Source organism: Micrasema longulum, unplaced genomic scaffold, assembly GCF_059751315.1.
Source record: "Micrasema longulum isolate JH-2025_06_02 unplaced genomic scaffold, ASM5975131v1 h1tg000191l, whole genome shotgun sequence".
In the NCBI taxonomy this organism is placed as follows: Eukaryota; Metazoa; Arthropoda; class Insecta; order Trichoptera; family Brachycentridae; genus Micrasema; species Micrasema longulum.
Genome location: NW_028277396.1, coordinates 1,282,121 through 1,309,507, shown reverse-complemented (window position 1 = coordinate 1,309,507; position 27,387 = coordinate 1,282,121). Strand labels below are relative to the sequence as shown.

General features: G+C 30.3%; 1 protein-coding gene across 1 annotated transcript; it reads left to right on the top strand.

Annotated features, from left to right (window-relative positions):
- The first annotated feature begins 6,948 nt into the window (after window positions 1-6,948).
- Window positions 6,949-26,787, top strand: LOC148283841 (serine/threonine-protein kinase nekl-2-like). The gene is given in 11 exon segments (XM_088243159.1): window positions 6,949-6,994; window positions 8,644-8,800; window positions 11,513-11,695; window positions 12,770-12,908; window positions 14,784-14,912; window positions 17,320-17,555; window positions 17,600-17,754; window positions 22,255-22,372; window positions 22,456-22,583; window positions 25,435-25,465; window positions 26,025-26,787. Coding segments are annotated over 11 exon segments (1,530 nt in total). The 3' UTR covers window positions 26,233-26,787.
- The last annotated feature ends 600 nt before the right edge of the window (window positions 26,788-27,387 follow it).

The window sequence follows — 27,387 nt, the reverse complement described above, 5'->3', positions numbered from 1 at the left end:
TATTCCAATATGGTACTATTTATGCTTTTCCTCTCGAAATCTTCTGGTGTGAGATTGGTAACACGTTTGACAGAATAAACTTCCCCCCTACACATGGAACATGACTCCGGAGGCCTGGTAGCCTTTGTTATTATCTGAGGCATATTGATCCAGCACTGAAATAAAAAAAACCATGATTCGTATAAATGTTTTTTTTTAATATACAAAAATCAAAAATTAATTTTCAAATACATAACCAATATTATCGATAAAAAATGCACATTATTTTATTTTTTTTCGTGTTTTTTTCGCGGATGGGCGATTAAGGCTGTGATAATTTTGACTATTGTATTTTCAAATGTTTCATATAAAAGGGGGTCTTGCCTAGGCCGACGCGACGTTCATTTCAAATTGTTTGTGAATATTTTATGATTTTCTGAACGCTTGAAAATGTACTTACTTTTCACAATGAGGATTTTTATCATCATCATTATCATTCCCTTTCCGCACCTAATGGTGCATAGGGCACTGCATTGGTACACCAATTGCAGCGTATCTTGATCATTTTTGTTACATGAAGGTAAGATGATCAGTCTTACGCTTTAGTTACCAGTCCAGGGACTATGAAATATTCTAGTGTGAAAACACCCTTTTTAAATAAATATTTCATATCAACCATGTCCGGAATCGAACCCGAGACCTCTTGCATGGCAGGCTAACGCGCTGACCATTACACCACGAGGCCGACAAAGAAATTAGGAAATTCAGTGTTTTTTATTTATTTTATTAGTATTTATTAATAGAATACCCAAACTAAGCCAAAGAAAACATTTATTTATTTTTGTGTATTGTGTTATCACCGCTATGATTTTTCAAAGTGTTGTAAATTTGAAATTAGGAACTCCGTCCGTGACGACACGAATTCAAGTCTCACTGTGGAACCAAATTCAGAATTCACGATAAAAAGTAAAAAGTATAAATTAAAAAAATATTTTTTATATTTTCGACTTATACACAGATAAATTGTGTATTAAAGTACGTTCTTAAAACAAAAAAAATTCTGTCATGGAGTGGAGGAGGAACACTGTGAAATCACGCGTTCATCAGTCGTATTGCAATCGTGAGCGGAAACGCGTATCATATATTGGCGTGCCGCGACGAATCTCCGAGTTTAATTTTACCGATTATTTAAAAATAATATTTTTCATTCAATTGTAAAGCAAATAACATATTTTTCATAAACATAATATGCATATTAATAAATAAATTTTCTAATGAAATATAGGCAAATTTTGCCACCGTCTTTTTACGAAAAACATATTGCCCTAGAATCTAATTTTGCAGAAATGTTATTTAATTTGTCTAGTAAAAAACCTGTAAAAATTATATCCAAGTTCATCCAGCATTTTTAGATATTATTTTTTATATGGAAAAAGTCGTTCTGGTTTTCTCGCACGTTTTTCATCAGATCATGATCATATTAGATTATGCATTTTTACTCAGTTGATGATTTTTTATCTAACAGCTTTATATTTACACTCGACAGCACTCGAAGTGTTACCAATTAAAAATTCCGTAATTATGTCATTTTTTTTTTAAATTGAAAAACTTCAGTATATCGTAAAAACATTTCGATTTAAAAAAAAATTGTTCGATGTAGCCACCTTTAGTGCGAATAAAAGCATCGAGTCTGTCCAAGAAGGCTTCACACGCTGTACGAATGTGGGCTGATGGTATTTTGTCCCATTCTCGGCGAAGAGTAATCTTCAAGGCGTCGACCGTCTCACATTTCGCTGATACTTTGGCTTGTAGAATGGACCATAAGGAAAAGTCCAATGGGTTTAAGTCCGGGAACGTGGAGGCCACTGTTGTGATGAAATGAAGCGAAGAACATTTTTTGTAAAAAAATTGGGTTTCACGGGCTTTATGGGGTGGTGCCCAGTCTTGTTGAAACGTCCAATAATTTCTACGTAAAAACACATCATTTAAAATGGTTTCACGGTAGATTTGCTGATTTACCTTTACGTCCTGTTCAATGAAAACGAGTGGGTGAGCGTCCTGTGGCAGTTACCGCGGCCTAAACCATCACTGATGCAGGCGCTTGCCTTTGCAGAGCAATTTACTGGTCCAAATTGTATTTTTATTTACACGATCGTTTTGTTTGTTTACATATTGCTGAACCGTAAAAAAAATTCATCAGAAAAGACTAAATTTTCTGGCTCGCCACCAACGTGCTAGTGTTTTAACACCTTTGCTCTTGCTAGACGTTGCTAGGGGAAAAAAAGTTTTTTTCATGAATTAATTTTATCAACTGAACATATAATATGTACGAGTATATCCTTCGTAAAAGCCATTCTGGGCCCAAATGGGACTTGAAGTTGATATGCTATGGTGCATGACGTGGGTTAAGAAATAAAAGAAATTCATAAAAAAATATTCATTTTAATTCATTAATAATGCCTTATAAAGGCAAAACACTAAAAAAAACCCGTGGCTCGTGGCATTATTTATTTTCACCCTAGTGTATTCGGGAGTGGTCTTTTCTGCAAGTAAAGTTTGCCCGAGTTATATCGGGTGTGGGAATTTTTGCACGTAATAGCCGCCCGAGTATACTCGGGTGTAGTCTTTAAGCGGATAGAGAGTTGTAGAGAAAAAGCAAGAAAAGAAGATAATAATATATATAATTGAAAAAATGTAAACGATGAAATGGAGATTAGTGTTGATTCTGATTCAACAGATAGTTAATAAATATATATTTATATATATTTATAAATATTTAAAACAATATCAATAACGGGAAATTAAAACAACTAAAAATATTTCATCTATACTTGCATTTGTTTCCTATTTTTACGACAGAACCTTAAAATGATTTTTAGTAATAAACCATTAAAAACAAGTTTTTAGTAATAAACCATTGAAAAATTATTTTTATCGTGTTTTGTGAATTTTCATGACATTTAAAAGGAGAAACCCGTACCTGTCCACACTAAACGTTGAAAATCACGGCTACCCGGAAATCGGATATCTACCACAACACATAACAACGCTATAATTAAATGCTTATTGTTCACAAGAACCTGTGACGTTTCAAATTAGTTCATTTTTATTATAACCATTTTTATTATTTCTTTCATACATTAGCAAGAACATTTGCCTTACAATTAAATGCTCTAATTTTATCTGCGTGTAAGAAAATATTTTTTATATCCGATTTCCGTAGCGCTGAACTACTGCATTCAACATTTTTGTTGTTGTTAACTATTTTGAGCCCATCTATTCGATTTTACTTCATAAGTATAAAAATAAATAATATTTAGGCACCGTCTTCAGTGAAATTAGATAGGTACGAAACTGGCCATTTTTTATACATTTTTTTTAACACTTATTTCATTTGTTTAAATAGGTATATAGTTTTTTATTTTCTATTATGTGACCTCTAGCAATAATAAAGAGAATTTTTTTTATAAATGGACAAAAAACAAATTTAAAATACCGACAATGACTAAAATTGAAAAATATAAAATATTTTAATTTTTAATAAAAAATCTAATAATAATATTCAAAGTTATTTTAACAATTACGAACGTTTCCGTAGTAAACATTGGATAACTAATCAAAAATATTTTGAGAATGTAGACAAGGTTGAATTTTGCAAAAGTCGTCGAAAAGAGGTGGGAGAATGTGGATGTTTAAACATAGGCAGAATGGTGAATGCTAAACAGTGTATAAAGTGGCCCCTTAAACCAGCCAATGACCGATTGGAAGCCCCGTAAATGCCTAGACTTCCATATCCCCGCACGAAAAGTTTTTCCTCTCATTTGCAATAAATTTCAGTATTAATATCTGTAGCTTAAATAATAAACCACGGAAGTCACATTGACCGAAATGTTGACGAAATCAAATTTTGTGATGGTGCTATTTCTAAAACATCATAACTTTTGAACCAAATGAGATAATTTTAATCTTTAAAGAGCTTTCAGTGTAAAATAATTCGAATTGCGATAAAAATAGTACATTTTAAAATTGCATACTTGTGAGTATTGATGTTTTTGCATTAAAACAAAGTGGACTTCACATTTTGATTTCAATTTAAAAACGAATCTTTACGACGAAAGTGGACTTTGGTGTTTTATTCAGGTATAAAATAGTTTATTGCGATAATTTCGATGTTTTTGCATTAAAACAAAGTGGACTTCACATTTTGATTTCGACTTAAAAACGAATCTTTACGACGAAAGTGGATTTCGGTGTTTTATTCGGTATAAAATAGTTTATTGCGATAATTTCGATGTTTTTGCATTAAAACAAAGTGGACTTCACTTCGATTTCAACTTAAAAACGAATCTTTACGACGAAAGTGGACTTTGGTGTTTTATTCAGGTATACAATAGTTTATTGCGATAATTTCTGCATTTTAAACTTCAAAACGGCAAAAAGTGGAGACCCGCGTTTTATCCTCTAAAGTGAAGATATGAAACGTTTAAAATGATTAATTTCATACCTGGTCATCATCCCTGAAGTCACTATAGAAGTAAACGCCACATACTGTGAGTAAAATAGCAATAAAGAAATAAATTTTATGCTTTAAAGACAATTTTGGTTTTCGCGGCCGACAGGTGGCTGTGTACAGTATGGATAGCTCTTCTTTCTTTATCCCGATTTTCTTACATTTCAGTAAAATGCTTTTCACTCTTTTTTCTGCATCCTGGCGGCTCTTGTTCGCACCTTTGCTCACATCGACTGTAGACATGGCGACGAGAGAGTCTACGGAGATGTTACCTTGCCAAGAACTAAAGAGTCTGTGTTAGGTGTGGATTCGGTTAGGTGTGGATTGTATTTATATTGAAAAAGGGGAGTTGAGGGTGTAAAAAGAACTATGCGTCGACACGTTTTTATAAAAAAATATATTTTTATTTTGAATCTTGAAGTGGGGCTAGGGCACACATAAAAATATCCTTACGTGTGCTCTAATATTAACAATGTACATATATTTAATTTATAAGTTGTTTAACACAATTTTTTTTAACTTCACTTTGAATTTTATTTTTTTTTCTTAATTATAGTTTTTCCCAACAAAATAATATATATATTTTAATGACTAAATATAAATATAAAAAAAATAATTTCGCCTTTTTTCAAAATAGGAGTCTGATTTTTACCTTTTCTCTGGTATTGTGATCATGTTCATGTAGGCTTTCATATTTTTTTCTAAAATTCTGTTTTTTTTTTACTATTAACAATATTATGCACAAATATCGTCATATTGTAAAATGTTCTTTCTTTTCATTTCTCTAGTTATAATATATATATATATATTTAAATATATATATATATCTCAATAAATCATAGCCGCAAAAAAAGTATAATGTATAGAATGTAACAATATTGTGCAGAATGGTGAATATTTTAAAACAATTATTTTTTTCATATTTTCCTATGAAAAGATTTTTCTCGTTCATTTTTAATATCTGTAATATCATGATTATTTAGTTGAATTTATTTTATTCAAAGTTTCATAGTATATAATGCTACGAAATAAGTTTTTAAAATAACATAACCGTGACGCGACGCGACGGTAGCTTCAAACAATAAATATTACATTTTGCAAAGTTTTTATCAATGAACACGAAATCTTTTTTTTCCCACGGAAATTTCCTTTTTTCAATAATACTTTGCTACGTTAACACAAATATAAGGAGAAGAAGGAAACAGATTTTTGGCAAAATAATAAAATATATTATTCAGCGCCATTATGTTGCGAAAATTGTTTACACATTAAAAAAAAAAAACATTTATGGTATTTTAACAAACAGTATGAGTATGAGAAAAACGATTTTTTACGAACTGTTTTATTAAAAATCAGCTTATCTGTATGTTTTTTATAAAAAAACTGTAGTAGCTTATATTATTATTATTATTTATTTTTTATTCAGACAAACAAATACAAGGATACAATATTACTATAAAATACAATTTTTATATAAATTTAACACATGCATTTACATTGATGTTTTTTTTTAAGATTTCAAAAAAATATATCGTATGTACTAGTACTTGGTACATAAATGTGTAATTTTTTCCCCTAATTAGGGCAAAAAACGATTAACATAAGAAATTCGTGTTGAATCAGATTCTCATTGTTTTCATTTAAATTTGACATATTTATGAAAGATTTGCAACGTAATTTTTTTAAATATTAAAATTGAACGAATTGATTTTCGTTTGAGGGATTTTGACTTTCAGTTCGTGTATAATAACATAGGTTATGCTGATATATACTAACCATATATATATTTTAGTCCGGCGTATAAAAAATACACATTTGAGTGTAAAAATGAAACAGAACCCTGGACAAGCGTTTTTGACTCGATGACTACTCTCAGGTAAAAATCCTGAAAAAGGAAATCGAGTGGAGATAAGTCCACCTCGTGTAATGGTTGGCGCTTTCACCTACTATTCTTGAGCTTCTAGGTTCAATTCCCGGCAGGGTGGACGTGAAATATTGATTTTAAAGGTCACGACACTGTAATATTTTAATGTTTCTAGTCTGGCAGCTGAATCGCAAGACTGATCACCTTACCTTCCATGTTACAAAAATTATCTAGATACATTGGAATTAGAGTGCGGATAGGATGTTGTTAATACATTTTTGAAGCGAAATAATAATTTGATGGGATTTAGCGGTAGTCACGCTTAAACCTTTGTACATTATCTCGTTGTCTCCTTCAACCAGTTGCCTGAATGTGATCAAACGTGAAATTACTTCTAATTTATTACATTACACTCAGGGAATGGGGCAGACGCGACCAAGTTGATATTCAAAAACACTTTTCTTTTAACACATTTTATCCAGAAGTTCGTTTTGTGCTATATCGTTAAGCATTTAAAAAAAAACCATTTTAAATGTTTTATTTTTTTAGATAATCCCCGACCAAAAAGCTTTTTTTAAGACATAATATAAAAAGAATGGATCGTCTCGAAGAGTACGAAAAGATTCGAGTGGTTGGAAAGGGTATTATAAATATTTTAAAACATATTATTTTCACCTAAAGCTTTAATGCATCATATCCGCATTTTTTTTATTGTATAAGAATGTACAAAGCAATACGATGCAAATTTCTAAACAGTGTTATATTTTTTAATATTATTTTCGCAAGTCATCTTATATTAATTTTGTTTAAATTTTATGCTCACCGTTTGTTTTCATTGATGCACCTATAGAAATGTATCTTAATCAAGGCAAGATGATGAAATAAATTTTTTTTATCATAATATTTCACGTGGACCTTGCAAAAATCAATCCACGAATCTCATCATACACGATTGTCAAATGTTTTTTATCAGTCTTTATTAGAAGTAGGTACGCTCCTGAAACTGTTGTTTGGTTCTTTAAATACCCATAATAAAAGTAAATAATATTTTATTTTATTTTATAGTGATTTGACATAGTGTTAAAATAAAATAAATTAGTTAAATACTGGGCATAACTGTAATGACCTCAGAGTAATAATGCATAATGCGTGAACCCATAGGTCTCTATAGAGAAGCCTTATCACTATGTTTCATAGAACGCAAGCGATGTTGGTTAGCAACAAATTGGCAGCCATTTTGTTTTGTTTAACAACATAGGCATAACGGTTCTATCGGATGCTTTTGTCGCTGTGCTTGGTTTTGTTTGTAAACAACTTGGATATTTACGTTATAATACATAAAAATCGACTATGGTGAATTACAGTATGTTTGGTTGCAGCAGTAGGAGCGTCAAAAGTGTTAAAGGAGTCAGTTTTCACAGGTAATTGATTTCGAATATTTTCTTATGATTTAAATTGATTTTTGGCATTTGTTGTCCCGAAACGTGTATTGTGTTGCTTAAAAACTTTTCTTATATCAATATACTTACTTCAGATACTATTTTTTCTCAATTTGGGAAAAACTTTGTGAATCAAAGTATGTTTACTGTTGATAATGACAGTTGATTACGGGCAATATGTCGGAGCCGCACTAGGAATCCATATAAAGTTTGAGATTTTATCGAGTAGAGGTCGATTCAAATTTGACTCGAAAATAGCAATGTTAACCTTACAATCGCATCTAAAATGACGTGTCCAAATTTCAGGCCGCTACGACTCGCCATTTCGGAGATGAGACGGACAAACAAACAAACTCAACACATGACTTTGGTTCCATGGAGTTGGGATTTATGTCTCAATAAATGTTACATAAGTATATTGTTAATAAAATGAATAAAAAAATAAAAGAATAAACTCACACATGTATTTTCAGTTTCATAAAATAAATATTGGCGAATTATAGAAAAATAAATTGGAATAACCCTGCAATAATAAATACACAGGTACATATTAAAAAATATTTACAATGCAAGTTAATATCCATTTGGCAATTCTCGACCTGAGTACGGCCCAATGTTTTGCTGAGAACTGTAGCTAACTTAATACCCAATGGCCATATAATGGTTTTCCTACGTTTGGGCTCCTCTATAGCTTGACGCATTATTATTCTGAGGTAATGACTAATAATTAATTTTTTTTACAATATGTTAATAATTTGTGCTTTGCAGTATTTTTAAAACTTTAGTCAATTATATTATAAAAGTTGACTATAGTTCAGCATTTTTACAACTCAGTATTTCTCGTTTTTCAGGTGCATTTGGTACTGCAGTTTTATACAAAAAACTACAAACAGGTAAACTAGTTGTTTTGAAAGAAATAAACATACAGGATTTATCACCTGCCGAAAGAACAATGGCTTTAAATGAAGTAGGAATCCTTTCATCTTTGAACCATCCTAATATTATTGGGTAAGTTATAAATACCTACACTATTAAAAATATGTAAGACAACATAATGATTTATTTGCATTTCATGACTTTGTTCATCATAATGTTTTCAAATACATAATTTACTTCGTCAAAAGGTGCATAAACCTTAGAGTAATAATGCGCGACTCTCGATGAGTGCCTACGGCCCTTTGGTTTTGCTGAAAACTGTAGCTATTTTCGTGATTGATAATCCTAGAATGGTTTTTGTCCGTATAGCCGGCTCTATAAGCGGTAGAGCGTTATTACTTTAAGGCATAAACTCAGTATTATTATCTACATCAGTTTCTGCATTATATTAAGATCATCAGATTTCGGATTCTTATAGTTTTTTTATAATGTATTAATAATTTCAATCAAATGCTTATGAATGTACGTACAAACAATATATTTAATAAATAAAAATGTTTTCAATTGGTTTAACATTAAACGAAGAAGGACCGGATTTATAAATAAATACAAGGCAGATATAGTTTTAAAATCAATATCAATTTATTTGTTTTTAATAAAAAGAGGTATTTGCGTTTTTATAATTAACCCAAATATTTCAATTTTGGGAGGCACTTTCAATGAGTTGTAAATAATCCACTATTATAATATGGGAATCAAATTGGGATACAGTGGGGGTTGAACCTCGGACCTCTAATCCGTGAGTCTGTGACGCTAGCTACGAGACCACAACCCGATGCAATAAAGTTGGCATGAGACTTTCAAAGGACCACAAAAATATTAATTTAATCCACATGTAATACTAAAATATAAATGAAATTTTATGATTTCATTCAAAACATTCATTAGTCACCTGGCAGAACTAAAGAGCTTAAAAAAACTGATGAATTTGTTCTTCGGAATGTAGTTTAAAAAAAAAAAGAAATAACCCGTAAGCATAGAATTAAGAATAGGCCAGAAACCGCATACGCGCATCAAACAGAAGGCTACTAAACTACTCTTAAAATAGTAGTTTTACGTTTTGACCCATTAGTTTCTTTGTAGACGTCGCTCAGTAAGCAATTCCCGGTTTGAATTCAACTATGCCGTGTTGTGTCGTTTTAAAGTGTAGAAATACTGCTGGGATCTTAAAGAAACAGGATGGGATCACATTTCATGTGTAATTAGCAAATGCATAACTTAAAAATTTAATTATTTTTCCATCTGTCAGATTGTCAAAGAAATCAAAATGGATATTTTATTAGTGTTGCCAGGGCAGTAATTTTTTTTTACCCTACTTTGCTCATCTAATGAGAGAACTAATGAAAATTGGACCTTGGATTAAACAACGCCGTGGTGGACATTTAACAAACATTATATTTAAAACATCAAATATTATTTAACATGATTTAAAAATATCCGTTATATGTAAAATAAAATTTGTTTTGCATTTTAAGTTCAAAGTTCATTGATTCAATTACTCTTATTAAATTACCCTTTACTTATCTACTCTGTTGTGTTAATCAATGTTTCCACGGGCACAACAAAATTTTAGAGAAATGAACAAATCGTTTTTTTTTACCTTACATTTGTGTTATGATTATATTTTTTCCCATTTGACAACATTACGCGGTGACTTCACGAATGCGCGCAGTGAAAGTGGGGCAAAGTGGGAGGATTTTCGGACACAGTCCGATGTATTCAAATATTATTCTACGCTCCTTCTGGACTATTCCTTATTCTATGCCCGTAAGCTTCTATTTTGTGATTTTTGTTTATGGTGATTTTTTAAATTGTAATACCCACATAATTAATGCACATTTAAACGATATTTATTTATTAAAATACTTGAATTTTGCGGTCATTTGGGTTTCAAATTTAGACCACCTGAGCCCCGAATACAATGGAAAGCTAACATTTATCTTCAATTTTATCTACAAAGTAAAATTAAGTTTTCTGTATGTAAAGCAGAATATGCATACATTTTTTTCTTCTAAACATGTTTAATTATAGGTTACCGACGAAGGTGCTTTAAATGTTCATGCAAATAAACTCATTTTCGTTCACAAATATCGATTTTTCATTATATACAGTCGAAGATAACTCTGTTAACTTCCCATTGTAATCGGGGTTCTTAGCTTATATTTCAAACGCATTTATCGCGCGGTATAATGCGTTTTAAGTTTTTACTGGGGTGCTATTTTAAACCACTCTCGTGGCACGAGAAAACAGTTTTTCTCGTGTATTTTGTATGTAAATACGCGAGATAATGCGCCGCGAGAGAGTTTGGAAAACCAGCCCTAGGGTGGTATTCTGAACGCAAAAGCGCGCGTAGAAAACGCATTTTCAACGTGTATTTACGTACTAGAGCGATCTCTCCGCGCGCAATTCCGTTCAGAATACCAGCCATGGGGGGCAATTACAATCGGAAGTTAACAGAGTTATCTTCGACTGTCTATAAAGGAAAATCGATTTTTACGTGCGAAAATTTTTATATTTGTACGAAAGTTTGAAGCATCTTCGTCGAAAACCTGAAATTGAACATATTTAGAAAAGAAAATTGCATGTTTATTCTATTTTTCACATAGTAACTTAATTTATCTTTGTAGAAAAAAAATAAGAAAAATGTTAACCTCCCTTGTAATACGAGCCCTGATTTGGAGTCAGCGACCTCACTATGGAACCACAAACCGTCTTAATTATCAAGTATGTTATTTCTTGATTTAATTAGTTTTTCACACATAACCAATATTATATTATTTAAAGATATGGCGGAAGTTTCGAGCACCAGGGCATGCTCATGATAGAAATGGAATATGCCGATGGTGGAACTTTGGCACAGTTATTGGCCAACACATCGTCTCCGTTCCCCGAGAGGAAAATTCTCAACCTGCTTCGGCAGATTTGCTCAGCCATAGCACACATGCACGCTAGTAATATTTTGCACAGGTGAGTTAGAGAAATATGTTATGGTGTTGTCTCAACTTTTCGGGTTGCTGGAATAAAGCTTTTGAAAGCAAATACATATGAAATCACCGCCTCTTTCGTTTTTAACATATTATATATAATGTTAATGCAGAGTAAAAGATTTACAGAACAGAACGGTAACTTTTGGTATACTGCCGTTATAAGAAGGTACTTATTTGGAAATGTCATATTTTGACATAATATGACACATTTGAATATTTATCAACTTCATCGAAATTGCCAAAAAAACTGTAATTAATCATTTTTCAACACAGTATTTTATTATTATTTTTTATTTATTAATATTTTTTCTCTTACAAAATATAATAAATAATACAAATAATGTGACCTCACGGGGGTCACTCGTACCGAGGGCACTCAACAATATACGTTTTTCATTTTTTTTTTATATTTGAGAATAAACAAAGAATACTAACATAATAAACAGAAATTACGTATAACGGCAGTATTTGAATTTCAATTTTCAATTCTATTTATTCATCTATATGTACATTATAAAATAGATATTTTAATTCATACATATAAAAATAGTAGAAATAAAAAGTCAGTAAAATTAGTTATACATAAAAATAACACGTGGGTAAACATAATATCTTGAGAATAATATGACGAAAAAGTAAGATAATTTTGTAACGAAAAAGTCCCTAAGGGATGTGAAAAATGCCAATATTTAAAGTAATATTGTTCAACATAGAGATTGATAGTATAGCCGCCGCCATATAAGAATGCCATCATTACAATTATCATCGCTATATTAGAATGTCATCATTACAATTATTACAAATAAGAAATCATTACAATTTAATAGTCAACTTTTAAAATTCTTCAAAATTTATTTTTCATGAAAACAGTTTAGTAAAATAAACGGCGAGCAAAAATTCTGTTTAGTCAGATAATTAGTTTTTGCTTGATACCGACTGACGACATGTTACTTACGAGCACATTACGTTGCAAGTAGCTGCAACATTGAAATTATGTTTTCGGGAAAAATTAATAATTAATTTAATTTCTCCTTTTAACTCCGAAAAATTTCAGAGATTTGAAAACTGCAAATGTTTTCATGAACGCTGTTGGGAATGTCAAAATAGGTGATTTTGGAATATCCAAAGTGCTAACTACAAATGCTCAAGCACAAACTGTTTTGGGGACACCATATTATATCAGTCCAGAAATGGTAAGATCATTTTTCCTTATCTGAATAAATTATGTTTTGTGATAATTCATTTACTCTTTTTTTTAATTTTTATTAATTACATGTTTACATTATTTCTAGTAATGCCTAGTAGAAAATCCGTTCTAAGGCAGACTAACATATGTGATTATTCATATATCCAAATACATACACACACACACACACACACACACACACACACACACACACACACACACACACACACACACACACACACACACACACACACACGTGTGCACACATATAAATAAACATACTGATTTTATTTAAGGTCTTTTTATTTATAGTGTTTTTATTTGAGTTTTATGTGTTTTTATTATGTTTTATGAGTTTTATGTGTTTTTATTATGTTGTATTCGAGATTATAATTTAATTATATTTAACTAGGCATATTCCAAAATCATATACAATGTCTCCCAGTTCACGGGATACCCCATTGAAGGAAAATTATCTTTAATGTAAAAAAAAGTAATGCATAAATTGTAAAAGAACAAATTAAATTAAAAAAACAAGATTTTATGACGTAGTTCAGAGTAGTTCATTTTTAATAAACCCATTTTCAGGGATTTTTAAAATACATTTTCGAGAAACTTCGCCATAAAATTAAATGCTTTAATTTTTACCGTACGTAAGTAAAAAAAAAATATTCCAATTTCCCGTGGCATTGACCTGCGTCATTGTATCACCCAGGAATTCCATCTGAAAATAGTTTTCATACTTTTTTGAACAGTTGGCATCTCTGTATATTGTAAGATGGATGATAGAAGAATTTATTTATTTATTTATTACACGGCACAAGTGCTTTTTACAATATAAAATAAAACAATATAATGGATATTCAAATATACGCAGAATGGTGAAATTTATACCGTGTGTAATGTGACCCTTTGAATCAGTCAATGACAAGGTTTAAGCCATGTAAATTCCTATACTTCTATAATTTTTCATATATTTATTTATCACATAATCAATTGACGCTGCAATATGTGTACCTACCGCTGCAGTGCCCTATGCACTATTGAGTAAGAAGAGGAATTAAACATTCATTAAAAAAATATTTTGGGTTTGTCCTAATTTTAGTAGACTCGTCTTCATTTTATTTCAATGAAAATACTCGTAAGTTACGTCTGTTGGCCTTCTAAACAAATAAATACTTACCGTAGTTTTCAGACCATTAGACGCATTTTTTTACTATGAAAATTCTACCAAAAATTAGGATGCGTCTTATGGTCCGATGCGTCTTATCGTCCGCAAAATACGGTAACGGGTAAATATCACTATTTTGAAACATTTTAAAAGTAATAAGAATCTATGAAATACTGTCTAGTAAAAAAAATATTTTTTGCTACTTATTAGTAGCATAAAAAATATTTTTAAATTTGTAATTTTGAATTCCTACAAAAACGGTAATTGCATTAGCCACGCCCCTAATACGCCGCGATTCATGTTCATTTTCAACTTTGTTCCAAAACATTTAAGTTTTTTTAGAACATCGTCATGAATCTTGACGCCACAACTACATGTCGCGTTTTTCTAGTGATATCTTTTTTTATATTTTCTTTTTTAAAGTTGTAAATGAAAACATTTCTCCACAATATCCATACTGAATTTAAAAATAGTATTGATTGATCCAAATCCATTTATTTGTTTTTATCGGTACTCGTAGTACGTGGTATTTCCCTATATTTGATTTTGCGCCTTAATATCGAAAATAAGGCAATCAGCATAACAGTATAAAAAATTGACCTAGGACTTTTCATAGGTGATATTGCAAGATCAAAAGAACTCAAAATTTGATAAAGCATAATAAACTTAATAGTTATTTAAACAGGAACATTGAATAAATATTAATTACAGTGCGAAGGGAAGGATTATAATGAGAAGTCAGACATTTGGGCAATGGGCTGTATACTGTATGAGATTTGCTGCCTTCATAAAACGTTTCAGGCTTCTAGCCTCCCAGCATTGGTAAATAAAATTATGAAGGTAAGTGATATAGAAGATAAATAATTAATTTTATTTTTTAAATCTCGATCAACTTTAAAAAATGTGTCGGTTAATATAAAAAATGATTAAATCCTGACTGAATGACTTATCAGGGTACGTATTCTGATGGGAAGTTAAAATTTATCTTCAATTTTATCTACAAAGTAAAATTAAGTTTTCTGTATGAAAAATGTAATTTGTTTACAATTTTTCTAAACATGTTGAATTATTTGTTACCGACGAAGATAATTTGAATTTTCATACAAATATACACATTTTCGTACGTAAACATCGATGTTAGTTTATACCGTCTCAGTATATACCGATGAAGATAACAGAAACAAAGGACACAATGCCACATCACTATGTAGTTGCATGCAGATCTCGCTTCCTCCACATTCATACATCTTCTCGTACACGTCCGCCGATTATTCCGACTTTTGACATTTCCATCTTGTTGGATTTGATGATGCCACGTATTTCTCGGTCTTCTTCGATTTCTGCATACATCGTTCGCATCGTAAATCTTTTTATCCATATTTTCACTGTTCATTTGCACTTTATGTTTAAACCAACGCAAAACCCCTTTCTTGATTATGATAATAATGCTTATCTCACTCTTACATAATGTACGGATATAGACATTTGTGTATCTTCGTATATAGTTTTACTTCACATTCGTCTAAGAAAAAAAATACAATGCAAAAAACCTTAATTAATAATGCAAAATGTTGAATTACTTTTTCCCGAAAAGCAGAAATGTTTTTCATATGGTATATTAGGCTAGCATAGAGGCTTGTTAGTACCGAGATTTTTAAACAAATATGGCCAAAGAACACTTCATTATGCGATTCCTAGGCAGATCTTTAAAAATGTTGACAAAACATTTAAGAAAAATATAATTCAATGGCTAATAATATGTAGCAAGGCTTTGTTTTGATTATTATTTTATGTTAACATTAAACTACTTAATTTTTTGTAAATATATTTTGTGTGAAAAATACGCATGCTTATCTTTTAGTTCACAATAATGTTTATATTACTTTTTAAGTTTGTATAATTTCTTTAAATTTTCTCTTTGTAAAGGAAAAATAAGAAACCCGCTGACAAGCCTGTTTCGCGGTTTAGTGGGTTTTATTATTTTTCCTTTTGTATTTTCTGTTCATGTTTGAAGAACTTTCTTAAATGAAAAAAAAAAAGTAATAGTATTTAATATTATGGAACATATATTTGAAATTTTTGTTCAAAACTAGGTATTCGGTCATTCGGTATCTACCTAATTATTTAGTCATTACAGTTTAGAGAAAATGGCATAAAATGCAATAAGATACTTGTATTTTTAAAAAGAAGGAATAAAGACGTAATAAGAGAACGGATGCAGCAAACTAAATCGGGTTGTGGTCCCGTGGCTAGTATTGCAGACTCACGGATCAAAGGTCCGAGGGTCGAACCCCGCATTACGCCAATTTGATTTCCATTTTTTAAAAGTAAGTTTTTTACAACTTGTTGAAAATGGCCACCAAAATTGAAATAGTTACGTAAACTAATTATTACAAATTTAAAAAAAAAACTTCGGTGACAACTGTCATCAAGCGGATGCGATACGGTTGGCTGGGCCATGTGCAGCCGATGCCTCCCGAGTCTTAACCACGCTTGCCTACATTACAAGGCATCAGGCTCTAAACGTCCTGGACGTCCACTGCTGACTGTTCGTTGGCAGTTGGTGTCAGAACTATGGGACGCGAGCCTGATTTGGAAGGATGCGCAGGAGCTGGTAGCCGACAGATATGCTTGGAGGATCTTCGTGGATACCATATGCTCCAACTAGGGAGCGGACATGAAATAATGATGATAATGATTTTTTAAATAGATTTTTTTCATCCTTTCTACATCACCAAAAAAAAAACAAGCATTGAAGTTAATTTAAAAAAAATAAAATCGTGTTAGTTCAAAATAAATCATAATATTTAGTGAAATGCAAAATTGTCTATATTTAAAAATATAATATGGGTACCAAATTAACTATCATATCATATTATTTTTTGCATTATAATCCGTGATTTAATTGATATTTAAAAAAATCATTTTGTAAATTTTTTGATCATTTTTATTACATTAACCAAGCATCTTTTATTAAGTTTTATGGCATATTCTACAACTCCATTTATATGTCGTAATATTTTAATAAAAAATGCAATTTCACCACACACACATTTTATGTCTATCGTGTGGTTAAACTGGCACTATTTTTGTATATTTGGTTTATTTAAATCTTTATTCCAAAAGACAAGGAGAGGATTGCAATACTATGCTTTTCATATTTCAGTACTGTTTACATTTCCATTTGCCACTACTTAATATAATATTTACTATACAGAATACAAACTATTATAGAATGTCTTTCCAGGTTGATTTCAAACCGATTCCACCGGGATATTCAGAAAAATTAAACTCCTTAGTTAAAGAACTGCTAAATAAAAAACCAGAAACACGTCCAACTGCAGCAGAAGTTCTAGAATTATACATTCCTAATATAATTTTGTCATTAGGTTCAAACGGCTATATTTATATTGACCCATATCCAGCCAATTCTACAGCGAATTTATCTCATATTCTTACTGAAAGTACCATGAAAAAAGAAAGGTGAAGTAATACATTTAAAAAAAAAAAACAGTATTTTTAACTAGTACCTAATAATATAAAGATATTTTTTGCAGATCAATTGTTTACCAAGTCAAATCTTATGAAAAAAATATAAATGTTTATCCAATTCAAATACCACCAAAATCCAACATAGTTAATGTTACTACAGGAGCTAATCATTTTATTGTCGTGACTGACGGTAAGTTCCAAAATATTTACCTTTAAGAGAAAAGAGGGACACCTGATCCCCACTTCAGTTTTTTTGCTACAACTTTTCTCCTACTACGATTGTAGAGCTTCTATGCAATTCAATAGGTGGCAAATTTGGAAAAAATGTGGATAAATGTTTTTATAAAAATATGTTAAATGAAATGTAAAGCAAGGTAAAAGGGATCGATTTTCCCCCAATGACTTGTTTACCCCACAAGGGTGATTTATTCCCTATATGAGGGGGTTAAATGCAAAACTGTCACTGCCTATGATCACTATTTATAGGAAGACCAACAAAACTAGTACCGTCAAACATGTTAATTTTGCCCAACCACGAGAACTTTTCCCACTGCCGAAATCCTTAACAAAATCATGTATTAAAGTAAAAAAAAATACTGGTATCATTACATTACATTTGGTAAATACATTTTAATAGTTCCATGGCAAAAATAAATATTCAGTTTACCGCCAGTTTAAGTTGATCATTTGAAATTTGAAGTTAAACTTGAAGGTCTGTTTTGCATATCTATAAAATGTGTCAAAACTTTTGTTGTTGCGGAGTTTGTGTTGAAACGAGGCAAGTAAGTTTTATATATTTCATTGCATAAATAATAACAACGCTTAGAAAGTATTTCTGGATATCCATTTGAACAAACACAATAGATATTTAAGTGGGCAAAATTCCCTTAGATTTCTTAGCTAGTGTTTTGTCAATTTCGACTACGTCTAGGGTTGTCGCTACATACTACTTTGAAAAAACACGATCCGAGACAAAAACCAGATTATCGAAAAATAATACATCAGCCGACCTGAAAGAAATGCGAGTACCTGCTGCTTAAAAAAAGTAGTAAATATATAAGAAAATGAAGTAAGCGACAAAAACGTGATTTTAAACGAGGTAACCGTATGTTTTGTTCAAACTGGCCCATAAATCAGTTTTTTTGCCAAAGATTAAACAAATAAGATTTGAAAATCTGATGGAGGTTTCAATTCAAATACACGCTGAAAATGACGAGCCAGTTATTCTGTCCATCACAACTTTTTGTACCACACAGCAATTGGATAACAATCCATCCGATTTTTCTCTGCCATCGGGATCGAAAGATACCTACACGTTACAAAGGAAAACATTGAAAAATTGTCATAGCGACACGGACACAACTGACTCTAATGCTTACTCAGTTGATAAATCAACAGATTTCAAGACATTCATCATAAGTCTTCACGACAAATATGAACAACGCGCCCACGTAGCCGAGGAAAACGAAAAAACAGTGTCTGATCGGCTTGAAATTAATAACGGTAAAGAAAGCGCTTTTGTTTTAGCAAAACTTTCCACTGTTGATACGCAAAACGACAACTCTTATGTTGGTTAAGTTATCAGCGCATCAACAACCACAATTTTAATATTGTTATGTCATTTGTAAGACGCAAACGTAATGGTACTTTATGTGGCCTCAAGTTGAGGATACTGTTGATGTATTTAATTGGAACATAGTGAAATCTTTGCCCGAACCTGTCATCTTGCGTCAAAGTTTTCATAAATTCAATGTAAACCTTAAAAACTGCAAGATTGAGTCATTTTCTGTGAGTAAATTAAAAATGGTTATACCTAAAAAAAATTGTATTTTTACTATTCAAAAAAAAAATTTAAAAATGTAAGAATATCCTACCACATTTAAGAAAATTTTACTTAATTAAATTTGCCACATTTTTGGGAAATTATGAAGACATTTTTTTATATTTCAAATGTTTTTTGTATGAAAGAAGAAAATAAAACATAGAAAATAATATGAATTCTGTAAATAAAATACAATTTCAAAGTAAAGATAATCAAGCAAATAATTGCACTGCTGTACAAAAAAAAAGTTTTTTTTTCTAAATACACATTTGAAGAAACATCGTTTTGAGAGCTTGCCCTCTGAATTACGAAAATCTTTCCAGAACTGAAATGGTTTGTAAAAAAAAATTCAAAAGCGATTTATAATGTATTGGCTTATGCATGGTCAAATACGAACAAATTAAAAGGATTAGAGATTAACTCCTTTGGTTTTGTTAAAAATCCAATTATGTGCAAACCCTGGCACTCAAATCCGCATTGTATAGAAAAATTGAGGAAATAGTTGACAATGTTGCCCACCTGTTTTTTGCATTGATTTTATAATGGCGATGCCTCAATGATGATATTGTTTAAACATAAATTTTTCGCCCAAAAAGTAATAGTAAACCGTAAAATAAATATGATAAAACTTAAGATAACAGTTAATGACCAAGTGGGCAAAATTGTCAAAAAATGCAGATAATTTCACCCAGTATGTTTTGTCTTCGAAAATTGCATAAATAAAAGAAAAGCAAACGTTGTGTACTTGTAAAGATGCTCAGTATTTATCTCATAATTAGTATCACTATTCAACAAAGTGGATAGGAGTAGTCCCATACAGAAAATCAATGATATTGTAAAAGTTTGGTAAAACTGGACAAAATTGTAACGTTTGACGGTAGCCAAACGACTATTTCTTTTAAGTTCAATGTGCATAAACAACTTAAATTAATAATCTCTCTGCTACCTGTTATACCACGCACAAGTTAAACATTGAACATAAAAGAAATAGTATTTTTGCTGCTGGTTTTGTTAGTCTTCCCGAAAAAAGTGATCATGGACATTAGTGGTTTTGCATTTAACCCCCTTATACATTGTTAAGGAAGATTTCATTAGACATACAATGAAAGTCATAAACAAAACTCTGGTTTAATAACCAAAACTGATTTATTAACGTTGAACCATACACTTATTATAATATTACAGACATTTTGATTTTATGAAAGAAAAAAACAGAATACTGAAATGATAATACAAAACAAAATGATTTATTTGGGCTATCTTATCCACAACTTTTTTTATAAATACAAAGCATTATAACTATTTTCAGTTTCAGGGCAATAAGTCTCGTTTTCTGGCAAATTTGACTTAAAATGCCTCTGGGGTCTAATGCCCTATAGTAAAAGGGATTAAGTATCCCCGGTAGTAGTCAAATATATTTTTTTTCACTTTAAACGGTAACTACAAACAAGATTCAGCAACTAACAGAAAATAAATATTAAATATATACACATACATTGAATCAATACAGGAATCATTCACCTTTATGTAAAAACCAGATACCAAAGTTGAAAGACTGAGGAAAATCCTTTTGAAATAGGCGAAAACAGTTCAGTCAGACTTGTCCCTAAAGATATTGATTTTTATAGCTATAAACGAACTGTAGCCAGTTTTCCAACATGGGAAGAAAACTTTTATAAATTCAAGAAATGTTGCTAGGTGAACAAGTCTACTGAGGGATCAAGTGTCCCTCCTTTTCCCTACATGAAAAAATAAAAGCAACACAAATAGATTTTAGAAGCATAATTATTAAAAGTTAAATAAAAATTCACATGATTAAATATTATGTGGTACCTATATCTATATTATTTATAAAAACGAAATGTGGGCATTAACAGTTAAGCTGACTGTGAAACTGGCTTAGTTTTCACTGTACTAACAAACTTCAAATTACCAATTTTAAAATATACATAATTAAATTGGGTTAAATTATTTTATTTTGTTTTCTTGTTTCTCTCCTTCTGTATCCGTGATAAATATAAACGAGAAATCTGTAATTGGTATTATTTTTTATTGCTATCTTATACCTCATATTTTGCTAATGACTATTGACTGCATGTTCTTTTATATGTTGATATTCCATGTATTTTTTAATGTTGTTTTTGTTCTGTATAATATACGTATATGATGATATGTATATTGTTAAAGTGTAACATTCGTTCCAACTCAACACAAGACTTTGGTTCCATGAAGTTGGGATTTGTATCTCAATAAATGTTACACAAATAAATTGTAAATAAAATAAATAAATAAAATGAAATAATAAAAATAAAGATTTCCATAGTAAATTAATCATAGGAACGCTTTTCTTTTTCTATAAAAAAATATTTTTTGTGCAATAAAACACTTACGTCAATAAAATAAGTACCCATATTAAATGTAAAAAGTATTTAAAATATCCGCAAGCAAGTTAAATAAACAAAAATAATGATGCGCTCCAACAGGGTAAAGTTGTTATGAATTCTTTAAGTGCTCTGACCCAACACAGATTTTCTAGCGCGTCGGGGCAAGTTCATGGTTGTTTCACTATAAACTGTATATCTGTAATCAACTAATGTATATACGAGTATAATGTTTTTAATAAATAAAAAATATCAATAAATATACAAAAATGGCATCTATAAATATGCAGATTATAAAAGCACTATAGGAACACATTTTTCAATATTTTTTATTTCCATTTTTATAATATATATTATGAAACATACATTTCTTTAATCAGTTATTATTTATTCCAAAGATAGCAGACTGAAACTTGTATCTAATTAAAAATAAGAAATAAATAATTCAAATAATATTAATCATAATTGGTATTTTATTACATTCAAGATAAACTTGTTTACTCATGGGGAGAAGATACTCATGGCCAACTCGGACACGGAGACACCAAACAGTGGCTGCAATACCCTACAGTTGTCAATTCTTTAGTTGGGAAGAATGTCATAATGTATGTTTAAATATCTAAAAGAAGACCTTATTTAAAATAATTAAATTAATTACAGTGCAAAATAACGTACATAACCATTCCAGGGCAGCTGCTGGTGAAACATTTAGCATATTCCTAACGGAAGCAGGAGATGTGTATTCTTGTGGAAATGGTACATATGGAGCATTAGGACATGGATCTTTTGAACATTGTTTATTCCCAAAAGCTATAGGTAGGTCATCGTTACAAACATGAATTTATTTAAATTTATTGCAACAGAAAAGGAAAAAAAATCCGAGAAGGAAATATGGAAGTCTATACATTTACAGGGCTTGTGACCTATCATTGGCTGGTTTGAGTGGCCACTTCACACGTCATGTAATATTCACCATTCTGCCTATATTTCAAAATCCATATTTTCTCAACTCTCCATCGTTGACTTTTGTGAAGTAAAAGAGCTGAAACCTTCATTGATGTGGGTGAGGTTCATTTGGTTGAATTATTTCACCTACTAGGCAACTAGCTTCATAGGGAGGAAATCCAGCCTGTCTACACAAATTTGAACATACATACTCAGGCTAGAGAAAAATAATATTTAATTTTTGTTCTCTCAAAGGACTTGGCTATTATTTCACGGAGGCTGTTTTTGAGACAATAAGAGTTTTTTTTTTGCGAATCCTAAACACCACATACCCATCTATATATTTTTTATTTTGTTCTATTTATAACATATTATATTAAGTATGTAGATATTAATGGTATTTTATTTTATTTTAGAATCTCTGTCAGGAGTTCATATAAAAATAATCACATGTGGAACTGCACATGTAGCAGCACTTAGTTCTAACCGCCAAATTTTTATGTGGGGTAGAGGAGACAAAGGACAAACAGCTCAAAAATCTCTGATTAATGTGTAAATATAATATAAGCTTAACTTATTTTTTACTAATTGAAAACATGACATATACAGCAAAAAAATGCTAAATTTACTACTGTGTGTAGTAATAAATAGTTTCTTTCCAATTACTTGTTTATTTTTTAAAAGAATACATCTAAATGTACAAGCTCTGACTGCCCACTAAAACAGCAGCTGTAATATAAGTACATATAAGTCTATGCTCTCCAAACACAAGAACTAGTCTCTTTTTTGGAAAATTACAGTTATAACATTGACTAAATATTTAAAAGTAGATTGAGTAAAATATTTTTTTTAAATTTATTTTAAATGAAAGCCTGTTGTTATAAAAATGTTATTAGTATGAATAGTTTATTAAAAAGGAGTAGGAATTTGTGTCGGAAAATATATAACTACTTTATTCGATAGTAAGTGTTTCCTTGGGTTAAACATTTATTCCTAACATACGTATTATTCAATTTTAGTTGTGTCCCAACACAAATTGATTGCTCAGGGTTCCGGATTGTCTCTATTCATTGTGGAGGGGAATCAACTGTTGCGATCACATCTCAGGCAACAATAATTGTTTGTGGATGGAATATTCACAATAAACTAGCTGTGATAAAAAATGCGAAATCCTTTCGAAAGAACGAGAATATAATTAAAATCATGGTAATTAAAATCAATTTTTATTCTTGAAGGTTTCAAAGGTAATAAAATAATCTTAAGACCCTAAATGTATATTTAAAAGATGAAATCCATAAGGTTGAAATGAAAAGAGCCAATAAAAAGCATTCACCAAATGTTATTGAATATTTGTATATACCCACTCACCGACTTTTCCATGCCTACCGGTTTCGATACGTACCCGTCTCTTAGTCAGGACACCAATTAAACCAACATGCAAAACCCACCATACACCTTCACTATAGTTGTTGCACAAAAATATAAAACCAACACGACATGCATTTTAATAAGCAACCCTTACATGCACTCATAAGGTTATAAAAATATTTTATGTTGTCGGGAAATGGTTGAAAAAATAATACGTTTACATACGTCTCGAAACTGGTAGACATAGAAAAGTCAGTAAGTGGTTATATAAAAATATATAATAACATTTAGTTAAATGTTTGACCACAAAGTTAATGCTTTAAGTAGTAATAATAAAAAAAACATTCATTTTCAAGACCATATTGAGTAGCACGCATCCAATGCATATCATTTATAAAATAGTAATTAAAAAAATATATTCCAATATTTCAAATATTTGGTACACGGAGCTAAGCTTGAAATAACATTTTACTGGAAGTATGACATATTGCGATTAAACAATATTTTTAAATGATGAATTATTGATGTTTTTATGTTCATATTATTGGTTTATTTATTACAGAAGGAAGTTAAAACATTTCCAGGGGATGTAATCGATTGTAGTGTAGGAATTTTCCACTGTGCTATGATTGTAAGACTTCCTGATAGAACTCAAGTTATCTATATAACTGGTCACCCTCAAGATTCCTATTTGTCATCAAAACTGTCTTCATATTTTCCTCCTTCAAGAGTTAACGAACTAGACGGAATTGAAATAAAGGTATATGTTGATTTTTATATACATAGTTTTCATTCCTCATTAAATAACTCGGTCAATTAAAATATTGATGTAGAATAAACCGGGTTGTGGTCCCGTGGTAGTATTATGGACTTACAGAACAAAGGTCCCAGTACTTAGGTACTGCAAGTCTATTAAAAACTCAAGTATTTTTTTTTCTTTAAGAAAAAGAAAAATATTAACAGAATATTCGTTTTTTGGTATGTTGCAAAGTAGCATGTATTTGTGTAGTATTTATTATAATAAATAATTAATCATTTATTTCACAGATGATAAAATGTGGTCCATCATATACTGTTGTGGGAACTGATGATAATTGTATTTTACTATGGGGCATAAGATATGGTGTAAGAGAAAACCTAACTAATACATTGGAAGACAGTAAGGAATCTAGCGGAGTTTGGTCACGAGGCAGTTCATCATATAACCAAGAAGTGAGCTTATTTTATATTAATAGATACCTTATGTAATAAATTTGCTTACAAAATAAATCACCATATTTTTTTCAGATTGATGTATTATCTGGAAGCTCCACCAGTTTATTTACTAAATATCTAACATCCACATATTTTCCAGAAATAATAAAGAAACCGCTAAGATTACTTGCGTAAGTATAAAAGCTTTAATGAGGAACTTAACCCCTACGGGAAATTTGATACAATAAATGTTTTTTTGCACGCAGTAAAAATTAGAGCATTCGATTGTACGGCAAAGTTTCCTGAAAATGTACAAAAAAAATAATAAAAAACATTTTATTAAAAACGAACTACTTCGAATGACGTCACTGGTTCATTTGAATAAACCTATGATATGAGAGTTATGGAAGACTTTCAGTTTGCTTTGCGTGGACCAATGGGAAGAACTGATCGAGAATTACCGGGAAAGAACCTCTGACATCACACGTGGAGTTATTTGAGAAATACAAAACTTTGAAAAATTGTAGTGCTGATATATAAAATGTGTAAAAAAATTTTTTTGGCTTAATTTAATAGTCTATTAACAAAGAAAAAAAAACACAAACTTCCTCATTTTGTAAAACGTGCATATTTATTTAACATGTTTTTTTAATGGTAAAAACAATAAATTGATGTTTTGATGTTTTAAACATATTTTCTGAAACTGGCATCAAGAAATATATGTCATTGTTTATAAAACATTTGTTTTAGGCTTTATTCATCACAGAGTCAGATAAAAATTGGATCATTTATTACATTAGAAGGATTATACCCTCTAGCTCACAGTATATTGGTATTAGTGAATACAACAGCGCCATTAAACACACTTCCATATAAACCTGCTAACGAAATATTGAGTAGTGAAAATCGCACGAAAGATTGCGATACAATCGGACCAGTAAGTTGTAAATTTGTGTAATTATAAAGCCAATGAAATAATGAATATATTATTGATAACTTTTTAAGATACGTTACTTTTTCAATTGTAAATAAAAATATTGATAAATATAAAAAAAAAATATGTTTTCATTTAGTTGATTTACTTATACACTAGATCAATATACATTTTTATAAACTCTTTGATGTAATATTTTTGATGAATTTGTAAATATTAATAAAACTTGAAGCAGCATGATAGAATTTGAAATATCACAATATTGGTCAAATTTTAAAGTATGATTTTGTAATAATTTATTCCTTACTGGGAAATCACATGTACATATGTATTATGTAAATATGGAATATTAGTATTTATTTGACATTATCTTATCATTTTTAGCTACCTGATTGGTTGAAGGCAGACATCGCATTATCAAAATATTTGTGGACAAATGAACCTAAATAATCTAAGGTGCAAATAAATTAAATACACAATATTATCAAATTATCGTACTATCAGCAACACATTTATTAGAAGCTATAAGTATATATTTTTCTATGTATAATTTTATATTATTGAGTGTTCGTATTGCACATATGCAAAAGCTTCATAATAATTATGAAAAATAAAGTAAAATATTTATTTATTTATTAATTTTTATGAAATATATTTTTTTATTATTTTTATTTATTATGTTTTTTTCTTTGCATTTTAAAATAGGTAAACATAAGTTACAAATACAAAAATAAACTATTACATTAGCACAAAAAAAATCCCACAATATGAAAATAATGTGTCCGCACTGGGGTAACCCGTGCCGAGGACACTTCACAATTATTTAGTAGGCGACAATATTTTGAGTCTGTCCAATTGTTTGCAGACAAAAGACTGGATTTCACCCCCTAAGGATTCATTAAGATTAACAAATTATAACAGAGATGGAGAACATTTTAAAGAGTGTTTGTCTAGAAGGTACTGTATTTTGCGGATTATAAGACGCACCCCAAAATTTACTTATCAATTTTTATTTTTTTTAAATGTTTTGAATGATAAAACACATCGGACAATAAGACACATTGGAGTATAAGATGCATAGGACTTTAAAACGCACCCCAATTTTTGGTGGAATTTTCAGAGTAATAAAGTGCGTCTTATGGTACGAAAAATACGGTAATATAAATATGAATTAAGCGG